The sequence below is a fragment of the Neofelis nebulosa genome, chromosome 3, assembly GCF_028018385.1.
Source record: "Neofelis nebulosa isolate mNeoNeb1 chromosome 3, mNeoNeb1.pri, whole genome shotgun sequence".
Classification (NCBI taxonomy): Eukaryota; Metazoa; Chordata; class Mammalia; order Carnivora; family Felidae; genus Neofelis; species Neofelis nebulosa.
Window position 1 is genome coordinate 44989565 of NC_080784.1, and position 15971 is coordinate 45005535.

General features: G+C 37.2%; 1 protein-coding gene across 2 annotated transcripts in view; it reads right to left on the reverse strand.

Moving 5' to 3' along the window:
* Positions 1 to 15971, reverse strand: part of ADAM9 (ADAM metallopeptidase domain 9) — a 148575-nt gene that overhangs the window by 118260 nt on the left and 14344 nt on the right. For both annotated transcript variants that reach the window (XR_009259106.1, XM_058720617.1), the window contains exon 4: positions 3025 to 3103. Coding sequence is in view for 1 of the 2 variants with exons in the window: in XM_058720617.1 (XP_058576600.1) it covers positions 3025 to 3103 (79 nt within the window). In the remaining variant the exon portion in view is untranslated. The remainder of the gene's footprint in view (positions 1 to 3024; positions 3104 to 15971) is intronic.

Sequence of the window (15971 nt, forward strand, 5' to 3'; positions counted from 1 at the left end):
ATTGTACTTGATTAAATAAAAACTCCTTGGTTTTAGGGAATTAACAATGAAGTGTTTAAGGGTAAAGTGATACCATGTTTGCAATATACTCTTTAAAACTTTCAGAAAAAAAATAGAGAAGAAAGAAAGGATAAAGCAAATGCAGTAAAATGTTAACATTTGGGGAATCTGGGTGAATGGGACGCATGAATGTTTTATATTATTCATGCAACTTTTCCTATAAGTCTGAAGTGGTGAAAATTTAAAAAAAATTAAGCAATTTACACTAAAAATACAGGCTGAATTTCAACACTACAACTTTTTCTATTGTGGGGCAATTCACAACCACTAATGTTTTTCTTTCTGGTGCTTTATGTTAAAGTCTAGCTTTGATATTGTCTTCTTCTCACCAGAGAAAACTAAATACCTTCTACTATTACTAATGAGGTAGCATCTATGAGGTAATAATACTTGTAACTCATGGCACTCTAAAATTAAATGTTTCTAGGGGCACCTGGGTAGCTCAGTCAGTTAAGTGTCCTACTTCGGCTCAGGTCATGATCTTAAGGTTCATGAATTCGAGCCCTGCATCAGGCTTTGTGGAGTCTGCTTCAGATTCTGTGTCTCCCTCTCTCCTCCCCCACTCATGCTCTGTCTCTCTGTCTCTCAAAAATAAATAAACGTTAAAAAGAAAAAATTTTTAATTAAATGTTTCTAGTTTCAATTATAATAGAAGCTCTCTTATTTGACATGACTGAAATCCATCACTTGGTTGCTTAATCTGCCAACTTGACAGTATTTTTTAAATAACTGGGTTTTATTAATAAATCTTTCCAAAGGCTCCAATGTACTTTAAAAAATCTTATTTCATAAGTTTACAAAACATCTAGTTAAACTGCATGATTACAGTAAAGGTGCAAATGTCACAGTTTTGGAAATACACAAACTATAAGCAAAACACTCAACTAGGGAGAAGAGAAATACACAGAACTATTATAGAGCCACCTAAGGGGCGCCTGGGTGGCGCAGTCGGTTAAGCGTCCGACTTCAGCCAGGCCACGATCTCGCGGTCCGTGAGTTCGAGCCCCGCGTCAGGCTCTGGGCTGATGGCTCAGAGCCTGGAGCCTGTTTCCGATTCTGTGTCTCCCTCTCTCTCTGCCCCTCCCCCGTTCATGCTATGTCTCTCTCTGTCCCAAAAATAAATAAAAAACGTTGAAAAAAAAAAAAAAAAAAAAAAACAACCTAGCCACAGCCCACAAGCCTTGGGCAGTCAATATACTTTTCATATGGAACAAAGAGTATTAATTAATTAAAGAAGTTAACTTTAGAAGTGTCTTAAGACACTTGCTAATACATTTGCAAGGTACCCCAAAGTTCTAACACATGGTAATCTGGAATTTTGTTTCACACAGAAACTTGAATAAAGTGGTTATTAAAACTTAGTTTCTTTGTGAAAAACACTAATGATAAAAACCAGGTAATAGCACTCATAAGGGAAAGCATTCATGTTTTCTCAGTGTAATTTCATTGCATTTTATAAACAAAAGTAATGTCATTATAATATCTGACAATCTAGCCATAGGCCAAAAATTCCCAGTATCAAGGTTTTAATTGGTATCTCAAATCTACATACTTTCATTTATCTAAACAATACTAAAAACCAAGAAATAAGAAAAGGACTTCATCTGTCTTAATTTGTATTTTTCAATCACCCAAGAAAGCACAATTCCATAATACTACTTTCAGATAACAGTTGCATCAATTTCTATTGACTGAAATCTATTTTTAGCAGTTTTAAGCATTTATATTTTCAATAATAATAAATAATATTTATGGAGTTAATAATGGTCAGACTATCTGTTCTGAGTATCTTACAGGTATTAACTCATTTAATGGAGACACAATGTACACCATAAGGAATATAATTAACAATATGTAACAACTTTGTATGGTGACAAATGGGAGCTAGGTTTGTCGTGGTGGTCGTTTCATAACGTATATAAACTTTGAATCACTATGTTATATAGTGAAACAAATACAATATTGTAAGTCAACTACACTTCAATTTTTTAAAAAGTATTAACTCATTTAAGCTTTCCAGTAACTCCATGAAGTTGTAATTATCATTCCCATTTTAAGGTGAAGAAAATAAGGTACAAACAACTCAAAGTAACTTGACCAACAAATAAATGACAGAGCCAGCAACAACAACAACAAAAAAGAGCCAGGATTACATCCAAGCAGTGTGAAATTAATCTAAAACAAGGGTTTGCCTTCTATTTATTTGAAGTGCACTGCAAAAGTGCGTAACTAACATAAACAATTCAACCCAGCCAAACATTACTGAGCTTGCAGGAAAATAACACATGTTTAATGGGAACAAATACTTCCATGGACACTCATGCAAAAGAAAGAAATACAGAATAGCTAACTGCCAAAAAGGACGCAAAATGCTCTTCCCAAAAGACACGAAAAATGTTTATGCTCTAATAATGCATAAGACCAAATTCAGCAACTACCAATTATTTTGAGTATTCCTGGCCAGTTCTGTCTTCAGAAATACTCTGTTCTCTGATGCAAAGAGGACAACATTTCTTTAGAAAAGAACTATTTTTAGTAAAAAATTACAACATATAACAGCATACAAGTGTTTGTTCTTTACTAAGTATTAATGGCAAATCAAATGGCTTAATAAGTAAGAGATGCTGTCAGGGAGATTAACTTCCAGCAAAAACAATTTTTTAGATTTTAAAATATAGCAAACATTCATAAGGAGTAAGGATTACCATAAATAGAAGATTATTTCTTGAACTTTAAAAAAAACATTTGACAACTTGAGGACCTGGAGAACTGTAAAGTGCGCTCCAGTCCATGTAAATACACCCACCACACACCCCCTTCCCAGGACAACTCCATATATTATAATGTCAAGAGAGGCCCTGGGTGACTGTGCGATGTATACATAGTCTTCTGTACCTGAATAGAACTAATTGTAAAATTATAATTATGTTAAATTCCAATATAAGATCAAGAGGAAAATGTTACCTGTACATCGGGATGGTCAGAGATCAGAACCCCTTCCTTGTTGTAGGTATAAACTACAAAATCTTGGGGCAAAAGGTCTCTGGAAGAGGAATAAAACATATCACTTAAAATTATTTTACCTACATACAACTAAGAAACAACTCATAAGGCAATATTCCTAGAACATATAAACAGGAACAAAAACTTTCACCTGACAAATTATTATTTAAAGGGAAAGCTATTATAAAACAAAAAGGTCATAAATAGACTCAAATCTGAAATCATGTGTGTTGCTTCATCATAAAGAATGCTAGGCTGCCTATGTGTTCTAGTGGTCATAAAATGTTGGCTGCAAAAAATAAAAGTAATGTCTTTAAATTTTTCTGATACATCTCATAGGAAAAGTATAAATAAGATCATATTTCTAGATGATGTACTCATCATGTTTCTTAGAAGAAAAATAAGTGCTTTTACTCTTTCCTAAAAGTCCTATATAAACGAGAAGCACTCACTGCTTTAACCTTGTAAGTAGAGAGGCAAAATCAGTGTCAGTTGGAGGAAACAATTACTGCTGATTGCTGAATTCCCTTGCATGTTAAGGGAGCTCAGTATTGTAAACCATATGTGTAAAGACAGGGTTATCTTCGTTAAAGAAAACAACTGTTCAGTGACACTTGTTAAAAATGGTAAGGCAGACTTTATTCAGCTCCACTGTGATAAGTATAGGAACCACTGCAATGAGAGATAAAGGATCAACTACAAACACAGCATGGGCAAGTGGGAATTTATACCCAAGGGGCAGAGGTCAGTGGATAGGAAATTACTAACTGAAAATATCAGTGGTGAGGGGTGGTCTGGCTAAACTAACCAAACAGATTCTCGCTGAAGATAGGCCAGGGTGATAGGAAATCACCTGGGGGGGTGGTAAAGGATGAGGAACCTGATCACACGTCCAGAGGAATCAGAAACCAGGGGGTTCTTGCTAAAACCAGATTTTATAAGGAAGTGCATGGATGATGTACTTAGGAAAAGGTTCAACCGCCTAAGGTTTGGTCAAGCAAAGAATGTTTGTCAGTCTCCCCTCTTGTTCAAGAAAAGAAGAGACATCCTTCTTTCCTCTGAACAATATAAATCCAGACAGAATCTGGAATCCTTTTGTTCATTAAGGACCAGCTGAATCATCTATTGGAACTTGGTAGTAAAGGACATTTGCTGGATGGTGCTAGCAGTCAGGCATTTAATGAGGACGGTTGCTATGAAAATAAAGACAAATAAACTCAGTTTCTGAATCCAGTGGGCAGCAGTCAAGGTTTTTAGATTTGAAATTCTCGAAGCATGTTTAGATGGTAGAGGATGGCACTGTCCATCCGACAAATCTTCCTGGTTGGAAATTTGAATGTACCCGGTGATGGCATCAGGCGTTCTGGTGAACTTTTTGAATGGTCCATACCAGAAGAGACAGGAAGGCTGCCCATATGTGAACTGTTGTGGTAAATTTTTTTTTGAAATTTATATCAATTTGTTCAGCTTCTGCTTGTAGAGCTTCAGGAAAAGCGCAGTTTTAACTCTCAATGATTCCAACTCAGAAGGGAGAAAAACTAGAAATGTTAATTTGGAGAGTGGTAGCCAGCTATTGGAGGAAACCAGAAGATTTCAGATTTGGTAAAAAAAAAAAAAAAAAAAAAAAGGCAAAATGTGCAAGATGGAACTGTCAAGGGTACATTGGAGTTTTCTACTGAAACAAACAAAAATATTCTCTCTACAGTCACCCTCATTTCTGTCAAAGATAATCAAAGTAAGACTAATCTGTTTGCCAAATAAGTCAAGTCTCATTAAACCTGCCCTGATTATTTACGTAAGTGCAGCAAAAACAGTGATTGGCCACATAGGTCCTTGTTTGAGTTTCATTTCCTGGAACATTTCATAAGGAATCTCAGATTGGACTTCTAAAAGCCTCCCAGGATGGGGCATCTGAGCAGCTCAGTCAGTTAAACGTCTGACTTCTGCTGAGGCCGAGATCTCACATTCCTGAGCTCTAGCCCCACATAGGGCTCTCTGCTGACAGCACAGAGCCCACTTTGGATCCTCTGTCTCCCTCTCTCTCTGCCGTTCTCTCTCTCTCTCTCTCTCTCTCTCTCTCTCTCTCTCTCTCTCTGCCGTTCTCTCGTTCTCTCTCTCTCTCTCAAATAAATAAAATAAAAATAAACATTTTTTTAAAAAAATAAAAAAATAAAGAAAAGCCTTTCAGGGCTTAGAAGCCATCAGATTTTGCCTGCAGTGCCTAGAGGTATGGAGAATTCCTCTCTTATCAAGGTTTTCAAAATACCCAGAGGTTCCTGGACCTGCCAGAAATGACCTTCCTTACTCAGCTGTAAGGCAGGAAACCCTGCAAGAGGCCAGGTACAGGCTGGTTTTACCAAGGTGTGTGGGGTGACGGGAAGGTATAAAATTGGCTCCTTAAAGTCAACCTTAGCTCCTTAATGCTGCCTGATCATACCTGATTTGACGCATATCATTCTCAAATATGACATTCCAGTCAAAAACCTTGATAATACAACTAAGGTTTCCAATTGGATCCTCACAGATTCTCACTGAACTTCCACAAAAAACCATACTGCCATGAAAATAAGGATACTCTCTAAAAACTTCTAATTTCTGGAGGTCTTGGATAGGGAGAAAAGATCAATGGTTCAATTCCATATACAAAAAGAAAAAGGTTTCCTGCAATCCCTATCAAAATAACACCAGCATTCTTCACAGAGCTAGCAGAGCAAACAATCCTAAAATTTGTATGGAACCAGAAAAGACCCCAAATAGCCAAGGCAATCCTGAAAAAGAAAACCAAAGGTGGATGCATCACAAAATTCTGGACTTCAAGCTGTATTACAAAGCTGTAACCATCAAGACAATATGGTACTGACATAAGAACAGACACATAGATCAATGGAACACAATACAGAACCCAGAAATAGACCCACAAATGTATGGCTAACTAATCTTTGACAAAGCAGGAAAGTATATCCAATGGAAAAAAGACAGTCTCTTCAGCAAACGGTGTTGGGAACACTGGACAGTGAAATACAAAATGAACCTGCACCACTTTCTTACACCATATACAAAAAATAAACTCAAAATGGATGAAAGACCTAAACGTAAGACAAGAAACCATCAAAATCCTAGAGAAGAAAACAGGAAACAACTTTTTTGACCTTGGCTGCAGTAGCTTCTTACCTCACATGTCTCCAGAGGCAAGGGAAACAAAAGCAAAATGAACTATTGAGACCTCATCAAGATAAAAAGCTTATTCACAGAGAAGGAAAGAGTCAGCAAAACTAAAACGCAGCCAACAGAAGAGGAGAAGATATTTGCCAATGAAATATCAGATAAAGGGTTAGTATCCAAAATCTATAAAGAACTTACCAAACTCAATACCCAAAAACAAAAATCCAGGGAAGAAATGGGCAAAAGACATGTCTTTTCCAAAGAAGACATCCAGATGGCTAATGGACACATGAAAAGATGCTCAACATCACTCATCATCAGGGAAATACAAATCAAAACCACAATGAGATACCACCTCACACCTGTCAGAATGGCTAAAATGAACAACTCAAGCAACAACAGATGTTGGTGAGGATGTGGAGCAAGAGGAACCCTTTTGCGCTGCTGGTGGGAATGCAAACTGGTGCAGCCACTCTGGAAAACAGTATGGAGGTTCCTCAAAATATTAAAAATAGAACTACCCTACGGGCACCTGGGTAGCTCAGTCAGTTAAGCATCCAACTTCAGCTAAGGTCATGATCTCATGGTTTGTGAGTTCAAGCCCCATGTCAGGCTCTGTGCTGACAGCTCAGAGCCTGGAGCCTGCTTTGGATTCTATGTCTCCCTCTCTCTCTCTGCCTCTCCCCCACTTGTCCTCTGTCTCTGTCTCTCTCTCTCTATCAAAAATGAATAAAATGTAAAAAACAATTCTTAATTAATAAAAAAAAAAAATAGACTACCCTAAAACCCAGTAATTATATACTACTAGGTATTTATCCAAAGGATTAAGGAGTGCTGATTCAAAGGGGCACATGCATCCCAATGTTTACAGCAGTACTATCGACAATAGCCAAATTATGGAAAGAGCCCAAATGTCCACTGACAGATGAATGGATAAAGAAAACGTGATGGACTACTACGCAGTAATCAAAAAGAATGAAATCTTGCCATTTGTAACACATGGATGGAACTAGAGTGTATTATGCTAAGTGAAATTAGCCAGAGAAAGACAAATATCATATGATTTCACTCATATGTGGAATTTAAGAAATAAAACAGATGAGCTTAAGGGAAGGGAAGCAGAAATAACATAAAAACAGAGAGGGGGACAAACTACAAGGGACTCTTAAATACAGAGAACAAACTGAGGGTTGCTGGCAGAGTGTTGGGTGGGGGGATAGGCTAAATGGGTGAGGGGCATTAAGGAGGACACTTGTTGGGATGAGCACTGGGTGTTACATATAGGTGATGAATCATTAAATTTTACTCCTGAAATCATTATTACATTATGTATTAACTACTTGGATTTAAATTAAAAAAATAAAAATTTTAGAAATTTGAAAAAAGTTTTCCTTAAATTTGGGAAACAAAACATTAAAGAACCAGGAATGTTTCAACAAAAAGTCATAAAAAAATTATAATAATCCTCATCAGTTCATTCAGGCCCACGTAATTAAGTCTTGTTCTACTTAATATTGTGTTAGCAGTCTTTATGAATCCATCAGTTTCTTCATTAGTTCTGACATTCTTACTCAATCCAATGGCAAGGTCTGAAAGTTTTTAAGTGATGCCATCAAGGAGCATTCTAACCTGTAGCTAATTATAAATGCTTTCAGAGAAGAATCACAGTAACTGTCTGTGAATGACAAAACACCTAAAATAGTTGTAGTTAAAGATCTGACAAGATTTCATTATAATGCTATTGACAAGGACATTTCGTTATTTCTGTGACATACAGCAATTTAAGGTAATAATTCGACAATGACAGTATTGATAAATTTCTATGAATATCATACAATTTCTGAAATAACCTGTAATAGTAACATATCCACACACATGTAACCTAAGAAGGCTTATCATCACTTATTTGACAATGCTTGCCATGTAATTTAACATATCAAATACATGTAATTAGTTATACATCTCTCTTTTTATAAGAGACAATACCCATGAGATTTTCCAAAGGTCATCTAGGAAATCTCAAAGTTAGTCTAAGGTCAAAAAGACTTCACTTAGAATCTGACATGGAGAAGTTGTCATGTCAGAAGGTTTGGTCACTTGACTAAAGAAGATCACAGTCACTGTAAAACAATCCTTAGTCATCCACTTAACCAAAATCACAGTTAAAAGATATCAAAGGCAAACACAGAAAGTTACATGGTTGTAAAACTTCTTAGCCTCTTACAATTAAGAAGACCTGGTTTTCTTCAATAGTCAAAGAACTGATAACATAATATGAAGCACAAGAAATTATTTTAAAACACAGAATCTTGTTTTCCCAGGCATATTACTTAAAAGGTAAAGAAAATCAACTTTTTTTTACAACTTCTTATTAAGAGCAAACCAAAAGAAACTTTGCTGTTTTAACACTGAGAGAAAATCAAATAATGGTTTTACATCAATGTACTATTAGTACAAAGGCAAATTTTTTTTAATTAAAAACAATTTTGTTTAATAATAAATACAAATAAATCCATCCAATCTTGGCCAACTTTGACCAGAAAAAGAAAGATTCCTTTTCTAAGGTTCCTTTTCCACAAATCTTACAAAATTTTTTTCTTATATCCATTCAGTTTTTCTCCTACTCTTTTCTTCTTTCTCATTCTGGAACAACCAGTCCATTCTACTTTCCAGTAAAATTACTCTCTTCTTCCCTTAACAAAACGTGTCCTTCATAACTTTCCTCACCAAAAATACATCTTACTTTCCCTGCATACAGTTTTTCTTTACTATTACTATTCCTAGTAGTTTCATTTACATATGTTGATTATATTTTTAACCATCTGAAACCCAAATTTTCAGTGAAAAGTAGGAAGCAGACAACTGCAAACTCACATACTATCACATACTCAACATACTATCATAATATAGCAAGTTTAAGAATATATCATTTCTATAGACATGTCTTTTTCATAGTACAACTTTATCACACTTACTTATAGACCTAAATATATTCAGCTTTTCTATACCATATTAAAAATGAGATACCAAAAGTAAAATAAAATTAATGTTCAGCAATTAATGTCTCAATATTTCTCTAATTTGGAAATGATCTAGATGGTCAATAAATATCCATCTTTAACTTAGTATAGCTTTAATGTTTAAAGTTATGAAAAAGGTTTTGAAACTATTCTTAAGGAGAACTATCATAAAACAGAATGATCAATGAAAAGTTCATTTATAATCTTTTATTCCATTCATATCTATTTAATTTACTTCATCTTAATAATTATACTTGAATTACCCATGAAAATTTCATAAGACATTAACTAAACAAAGCTAGCCATCCATCATCTTAAGTTATTTTTCCTGTTGACCGATGAAGTAAGTAAAAAAAAATCACAGAAGCAAACATCCTAAAGAATTTAAAAAGTTATTCATGATTCTTCTTTCTTTTCTAACTGCTGTGTTTGATGTGCACCAAGCAATTCCTTTTTATTATACATTGTGTTTTTAGGTTGGATTTATAGTTTATAATCTTAAACATCTAGTAGACACAAATTTGTCTGACTAGTAAACAGAGATAGAAAAAAACTTTGTATCTGCAACTCTGACAACTCTGAAGTAGTCAGAGTTTATCAATAAGTTTAGCAATAATTTTAAAGCTAGCTTTATTTACCAAAGATCATCCCAGATCATGTGAACTTAAAAAACAAAAAACAAAAAACAAAACACAGGTTAGTTTCTATACTTCTGAATGTTAAGAAAACTTAATTTATATAAGTGTTCATTGTCTCCAGACCAATTTGAATAGAACTCCATTAAGGAATTTTATGAATTAATTTGTTAATACCATCCAGAAGTAGAAAACTACCACACATCTAGAATATACATATATAAACATATATATGTATAACATATATATGTATACATATATAAACATATATATGTATAACATATATATGTATACATATATAAACATATATATGTATAACATATATACATGTATACATATATAAACATATATATGTATAACATATATACATGTTATACATATATAAACATATATATGTATAACATATATACATGTAATACATATATAAACATATATATGTATAACATATATACATGTTATACATATATAAACAGACACAAATAGAGATCCTATAGCTTCCATTTCAAAATTTCAGCTATGAGTCAGTACAACAGTAATACAATCTCACTGGTTTATCCCCACTTTGTTTTTTCATCCAAACTGTGTTTCTGGCAAATGGACCAAGTTAAGGTTATCTGCCTACCAATAACTGTGGAGACTTTTTAAGATTTTCTTTTGTTGTGATAATGTAATATGAAGGCAATGGGCTAAATTTTAGGTGAGTGACTAGAAGACATCTAAGTTCTGTCTGGATGTTTCTAGCCCATGCATGGGGCAAATCATCCAGCTCTATTTCCAAAGAGTCTTTTGTTTCTCTTCTGAGCCTTAGGTAGTCGCTCTCAGGGGTACCGGACTCCCTTAAAAGGCCCCAGTGGAGGCCAGGGTGCCTACAATTCCAGTGGCTGTAGAAAGCCGAAGGGCTGAAGTGGGACGGGAAAGGCAGCAAGGGTGGACAGAGGGATGGAGACCATAGGGGCTTGAATAGGAACATCTCAAAGGAGTCAAAGGAACTAGGGCAGAAGACTGAAGGTGGTAAAAGGAAGAAGGAGGAGCAGCGGAGCAGCAGCAGTGGGAAGGGAGAGGTACTGGGAGTCAATCTGGGGAGATCTCAAGTTTCCCAAATGGCCAACGAAGTTCCAAATTATCCTCAGCAAAATCATGCCAACAAGAAAGGAAGTAGGCCCAGCAGAAAGTCATCATCAGGAGTTTGAGAAAAGGGTTTCAGTTGACCGAGAAATTCCCCTGGGAGAAGTGGGATGCAACAGAAGAGAAGAGAGAGACCTCACAGAGAGTAAGGAAGAAGAGTCTTCCACCCCAGGAAGTCAGGGAATAATCCCCACTCCCCGCTCAGAACAAGGAGCCAGGAAGACCTCCAGCCCAGCAGGTACCTTGCAAAAAAGCTTGTGACTTTAACCCAGCTTCAGAGAGTATAACCAAATCTTAAAAATCAAAATCTGTCCTTACCAGCTTCAACAGACATTTGTCTGAAGCAATAGTTCAAGAGTCAGATTCACCTATGGATCCCCAATCAATTAGCCAGTAATAAAGACAAAGGCTTCAAAGATAGGTACATACTTAGGGCCCTAGGTGAGAGGTCTGAGGGTCCAATGATGAATCTGACCCTACCTAAGTCATGGCACCATGACTGCCAAAGAAAAAAAAATATCAATGACACTTTTTTAAAAAAGTTTAATTTTGAAAGAGAGAGTAAGCACGCACATGTGTGCACTCTTGCATAAGTGGAGGAGGGGCAGAGTGAGGAGACAGAGAATCCCAAGCAGACTCCTTGCTGTCAGTATGGAGCCCAATGCAGGACTCAAACTCACTAATCACCAGATCATGACCTGAGCCGAAACCAAGAGTCGAATGCTTAGCCAATTGAGCCACCCAGGTGCCCCTCAATGACGCTGTTAAAGATGGTAATGATGAGAGAGCAGAAGGCAAGCTGAGGGCAAAGCATAAGCTAACACCCTGTAACCCCCCACCATGTGGATATGTGTGACATTCCTCAGGCGCTCCTGGCTGCCCAAGAACAGAGGAAGGGGAAAAACAAATGGCCAACTGATAGAGATTACAGTCATGCAGAACATAAATCCGTATCAGTTTGCAACTGTCTTAATGATTTACAAGAAAAAAGCAATCTTATCAATAGCCAGACTTTCAGAAACCTATAGACTCAATTTCCTGGGATGCTAAAATTACCATCCCCTCCAGAACATACAAAATCTTATATAATCAGTCACTCCTCACACTTATAACGCAGCTCTTTCTGCCCACAGGTCCTGTTCCTGTGCTATAATGAAAACATCTTTTTGCACCAAAAAAATCTCAAGAATTCTTTCTCAGCCTTTGGCTCCCAAACCCCATTTCAAACCACATCAGTAAGGCAGACTTTATTCAAGTCCATTGCACTGAGTGTAAGGACCACTGCAATGGGATTTCACAATGGAGGAAAGAGATAAGAATTAACTCCAAATACAGCATGGACAAGTGGGAATTTATAGCCAAGGGGCAGGGTAGAGGGGTCAATGGATAGAAAACTACTAAGAGGAAACTTCAGGGGTCAGGGGGGTTCTAGCTAACACAACCTAAGAGATTCTTGCTTAAGACAAGCCAGGGTGATCAGACCTCACCTGGGGATGGTAAAGGATGAGGAACCTGGTTACATGTCCACAGTGATCAAGGGCAAGGGGGGTGGTAGTTCTTGTCAAACTGACTTAGCAGGGTTCTTGCCAAAACTGGATTTTACAAGAAAGTGCACTGATACACCTAGAAAGAAGGTCAGCAGCCTGACTGAAGTTTGGTCAAGCAAAGAATCTGTCATTTGCAGCAGAACTGGAGCAGCTCTACGCTTATCTCCAGGGATTATGGACAAGTCAGGGAGGCAATGTGCTAGCTGGTGATTTAGAATACGCCATTTAACGTTCTAAACTCCCCCTGGAGGCAGCCGGGACCAGCTTCCCTGTACTGTTTAGAGATGGAGAGATTGATGGTTTGCATGCAGAGTAATGAGCTACAGAGCCTGATTTGGGCTACATGACCAGAGTAGTATAAAAGATCCCTTGTGTAAACCTGTGCCTGGGCTCCCATGAAAATAGATGCTACACACTATCTCAGAGGTTTGTTAAACTGAAGACAAAGCACATCTGTGCAACTGAGAAAGGACCCTGAGGGGCTTTGCATAAAGTTTTCAAACCCCTTGATTCTCTGCACTTTCTCTGTCCTGATGCACTGTAGGTAAGCACTGTAGGTAAATGCACATCATTTACCTTTATTAAAGCCAACTTGAATAAACTTGGGAGTAGCCTGTGGAGTCTTCAGTCCTTTTGATTCGTTCATCACTGCATTGTCTCCCCTTCTCTCTCCCCAACAAGCGCGTGCGCGCGCGCGCACACACACACACACACACACACACACACACACACACGTCTCCCTCTAGTGGTGAATCCGAAAGATAGTTTGCTTTGCTCTGCCCATCTTCCTCTTTGGAAGTCACTGCCTACCCAGTGCGAGAGAATTCTACTATGCTTCTCCAGAAGCAAACTTGCCACTATGTGGCATTCACATAAATAACTAAATCTGCCTAATACTAAGGTTCAGGATTAGTAGGTCCATTGGGCTTTCATTCTAAGCTAAATCCTCCAACCCAGCCCTTATCAATAATAAAAGTGACATATAACCTCTCATTTAACTTACCCTTGTATTTAATTTTTAAATTTGCTCCTCACAGGCAGAGAAAGATGTGATCTCTTCTTTCCCACAACCCCCAGTTCCTGCCAAATACTTCATATAAGTGACTATGTACCCTCCTCCACAAGAAGGGTTCAATGGCTTTTACCAAATTCTCAAGGGAGACCCAAAAAAAGTTAAGACCACTGTTCTTAGAAGCAATGGAAGGAAAAAATAAGCATTTGCTACAATATAGTCACTCTTTTATTGAATGTCATAACTTCTCCATTATTACAGAGAATGTATCTGAGCCATTTTATTCTAGGCTATCTACCCTAACTTTTTTTCATTAGTGATCATAGCTTTGATAACCACCTTTCAAAGACACTCAAACAAATGCCTGGAAAAGTACCATTTGCCACCAAATCAAGAAGCATAGTAATGTAGAGTATACATAGCACATATATTTGGATCACCAGACTTCCAGTCAAATGACCCAGATTTGTGCCCCAGCTTGAACCATTACAAACTGTGATACTGAGCAAGGCAGTAACCTTCCTGAACCTTAGTATTCTTATGCATAAAATGAGGACAACAAATACTGCTCAAGAATTAAGTTGTTATTAACAATATGATAAATGAGATCAAGGTTGTGAAAATGTTTTGTAAGATGAAACCTATGCAAAAAATAAGGAACTACAGTGGATCCTTGAACAACACAGGAGTTCAGGGCGCTGACACCCCACACAGTCAAAAATCAACACATAATTTTTGACTCCCCAAAAACTTAACTACTGATAGCCATCACTGACTGGAAGGCTTACTGATAACATAAGCAGTCAATTAACACATATTTTACACATTGTATGTATTATATACTGTATTCTTACAATAAAGTAAGCCAAAAAATGTTAAGAAAATCATAAGAAAGAAAAAATACATCTATAGTATTGTACATATATTTATTATATATATAAGATGACCCATCAGTTCAAACCCATGTTGATCCAGGGTCAACTGTATTATTTTATTGACATAATTTTAATTGATTTACATCTACAGGAAGGATGAGAAGAAAATATTTAGATCTATTAGATTTTCTTTTTTTTTTTTTTTTTTACATAGTAACAACACTACATTGGAGTCAAGCAGGATCCTTCAGGAGTTTTGTGAGAATTAAATAAATACTATACCTAAAAGTACCTAATACAGTGCCTGGAACACACACACACACACACACAAAAAGTGTTCAATAAATGTTAACATCCATCAAATACAGTAGAAGACTTCAGAAAGTCTGTCTGAAAATATCTGTCACATTGCCTGAAATTCTGCCAAGGAGACTCAAACCCTTTGGGTGAACATCCTCTTCTAGATAAAAAGTCTTACTCAAACTTGAGGATGCAAAAAAAAAATCAGGAAATCCTGTTAAAACACAGATTGCTATGACACCTCCCAAAATTCTGGTTCATTCTAGAGTTAGGCCTGTGAACTGGCAACTCTGACAAACTCTCAGCGGCTGTGGAGAGGTTCCAGGACTAGGCTTTGAGCAGCACTTCCTTAGACAGAAACACTTAGCATCCCTTCATTCATACCTCATTGTAAATGGGTCTATCGTGTGGCTTTTTTTTTTCTAGAATCTCTCACTAAAGATATTAGAAGTTTTGCTGCGTAAGAAAAGGGAAAGATGGGAGAAGACAGGCCATAGGAAAGTTGGGTGACTCAGCATGCTTAAAAACTTGGCATTTCAAAAAGACAGCCAAAGAACACAGGTTACCAAGGTGAGATTAGGAGAAAACATGCCAAAATGCAGAGAAGGGATTAAAATGGGGATGTGAGGAACACCTGGGTGGCTCAGTTGGTTGAGAGTCTGACTTCAGCTCAGGTCATGATCTCGAGGTTTTTGAGTTTGAGCCCCACATTGGGCTTGCTACTGTCAGCCTGTCAGCACAGAGCCCGCTTTGGATCCTTTGTCCCCCTCTCTCTGCCCCTCCCCCGCTTGCACATTCTCTCTCAAAAATAAATAATTTTTTTTTTTAAAAAAAGGGGGGAGATGAGGGGTGCCTGGGTGGCTCAATCGGTTGGGCATCCAACTTTCAGCTCAGGTCATGATCTCACGGTTTGAGTTCGAACCCTGCGAGGCTCTGTGCTGACAGCTGGGAGCCTGGAATCAGCTTCAGATTCTGTGTGTCCCTCGCTCTCTGCCCCTCCCCCACTCGTGCTCTGTCTCTCTCTCTCAATAATAAATAAATGTTAAAAAAAAAATTTTTTTTAAAGGGGGGTAGATGAGAGACTACTATTGTGTTCTACACGTTTGTGTCCCTCCCCCACACCATAGAAACATTCATATTTTGAAACCCTCACCATCAGTGTGGTTGTATTTGGAAATGGGGCACGAAGGAAGTAATCATAGTTAAATAAGGTCATAAAGGGTAAGGTCCTG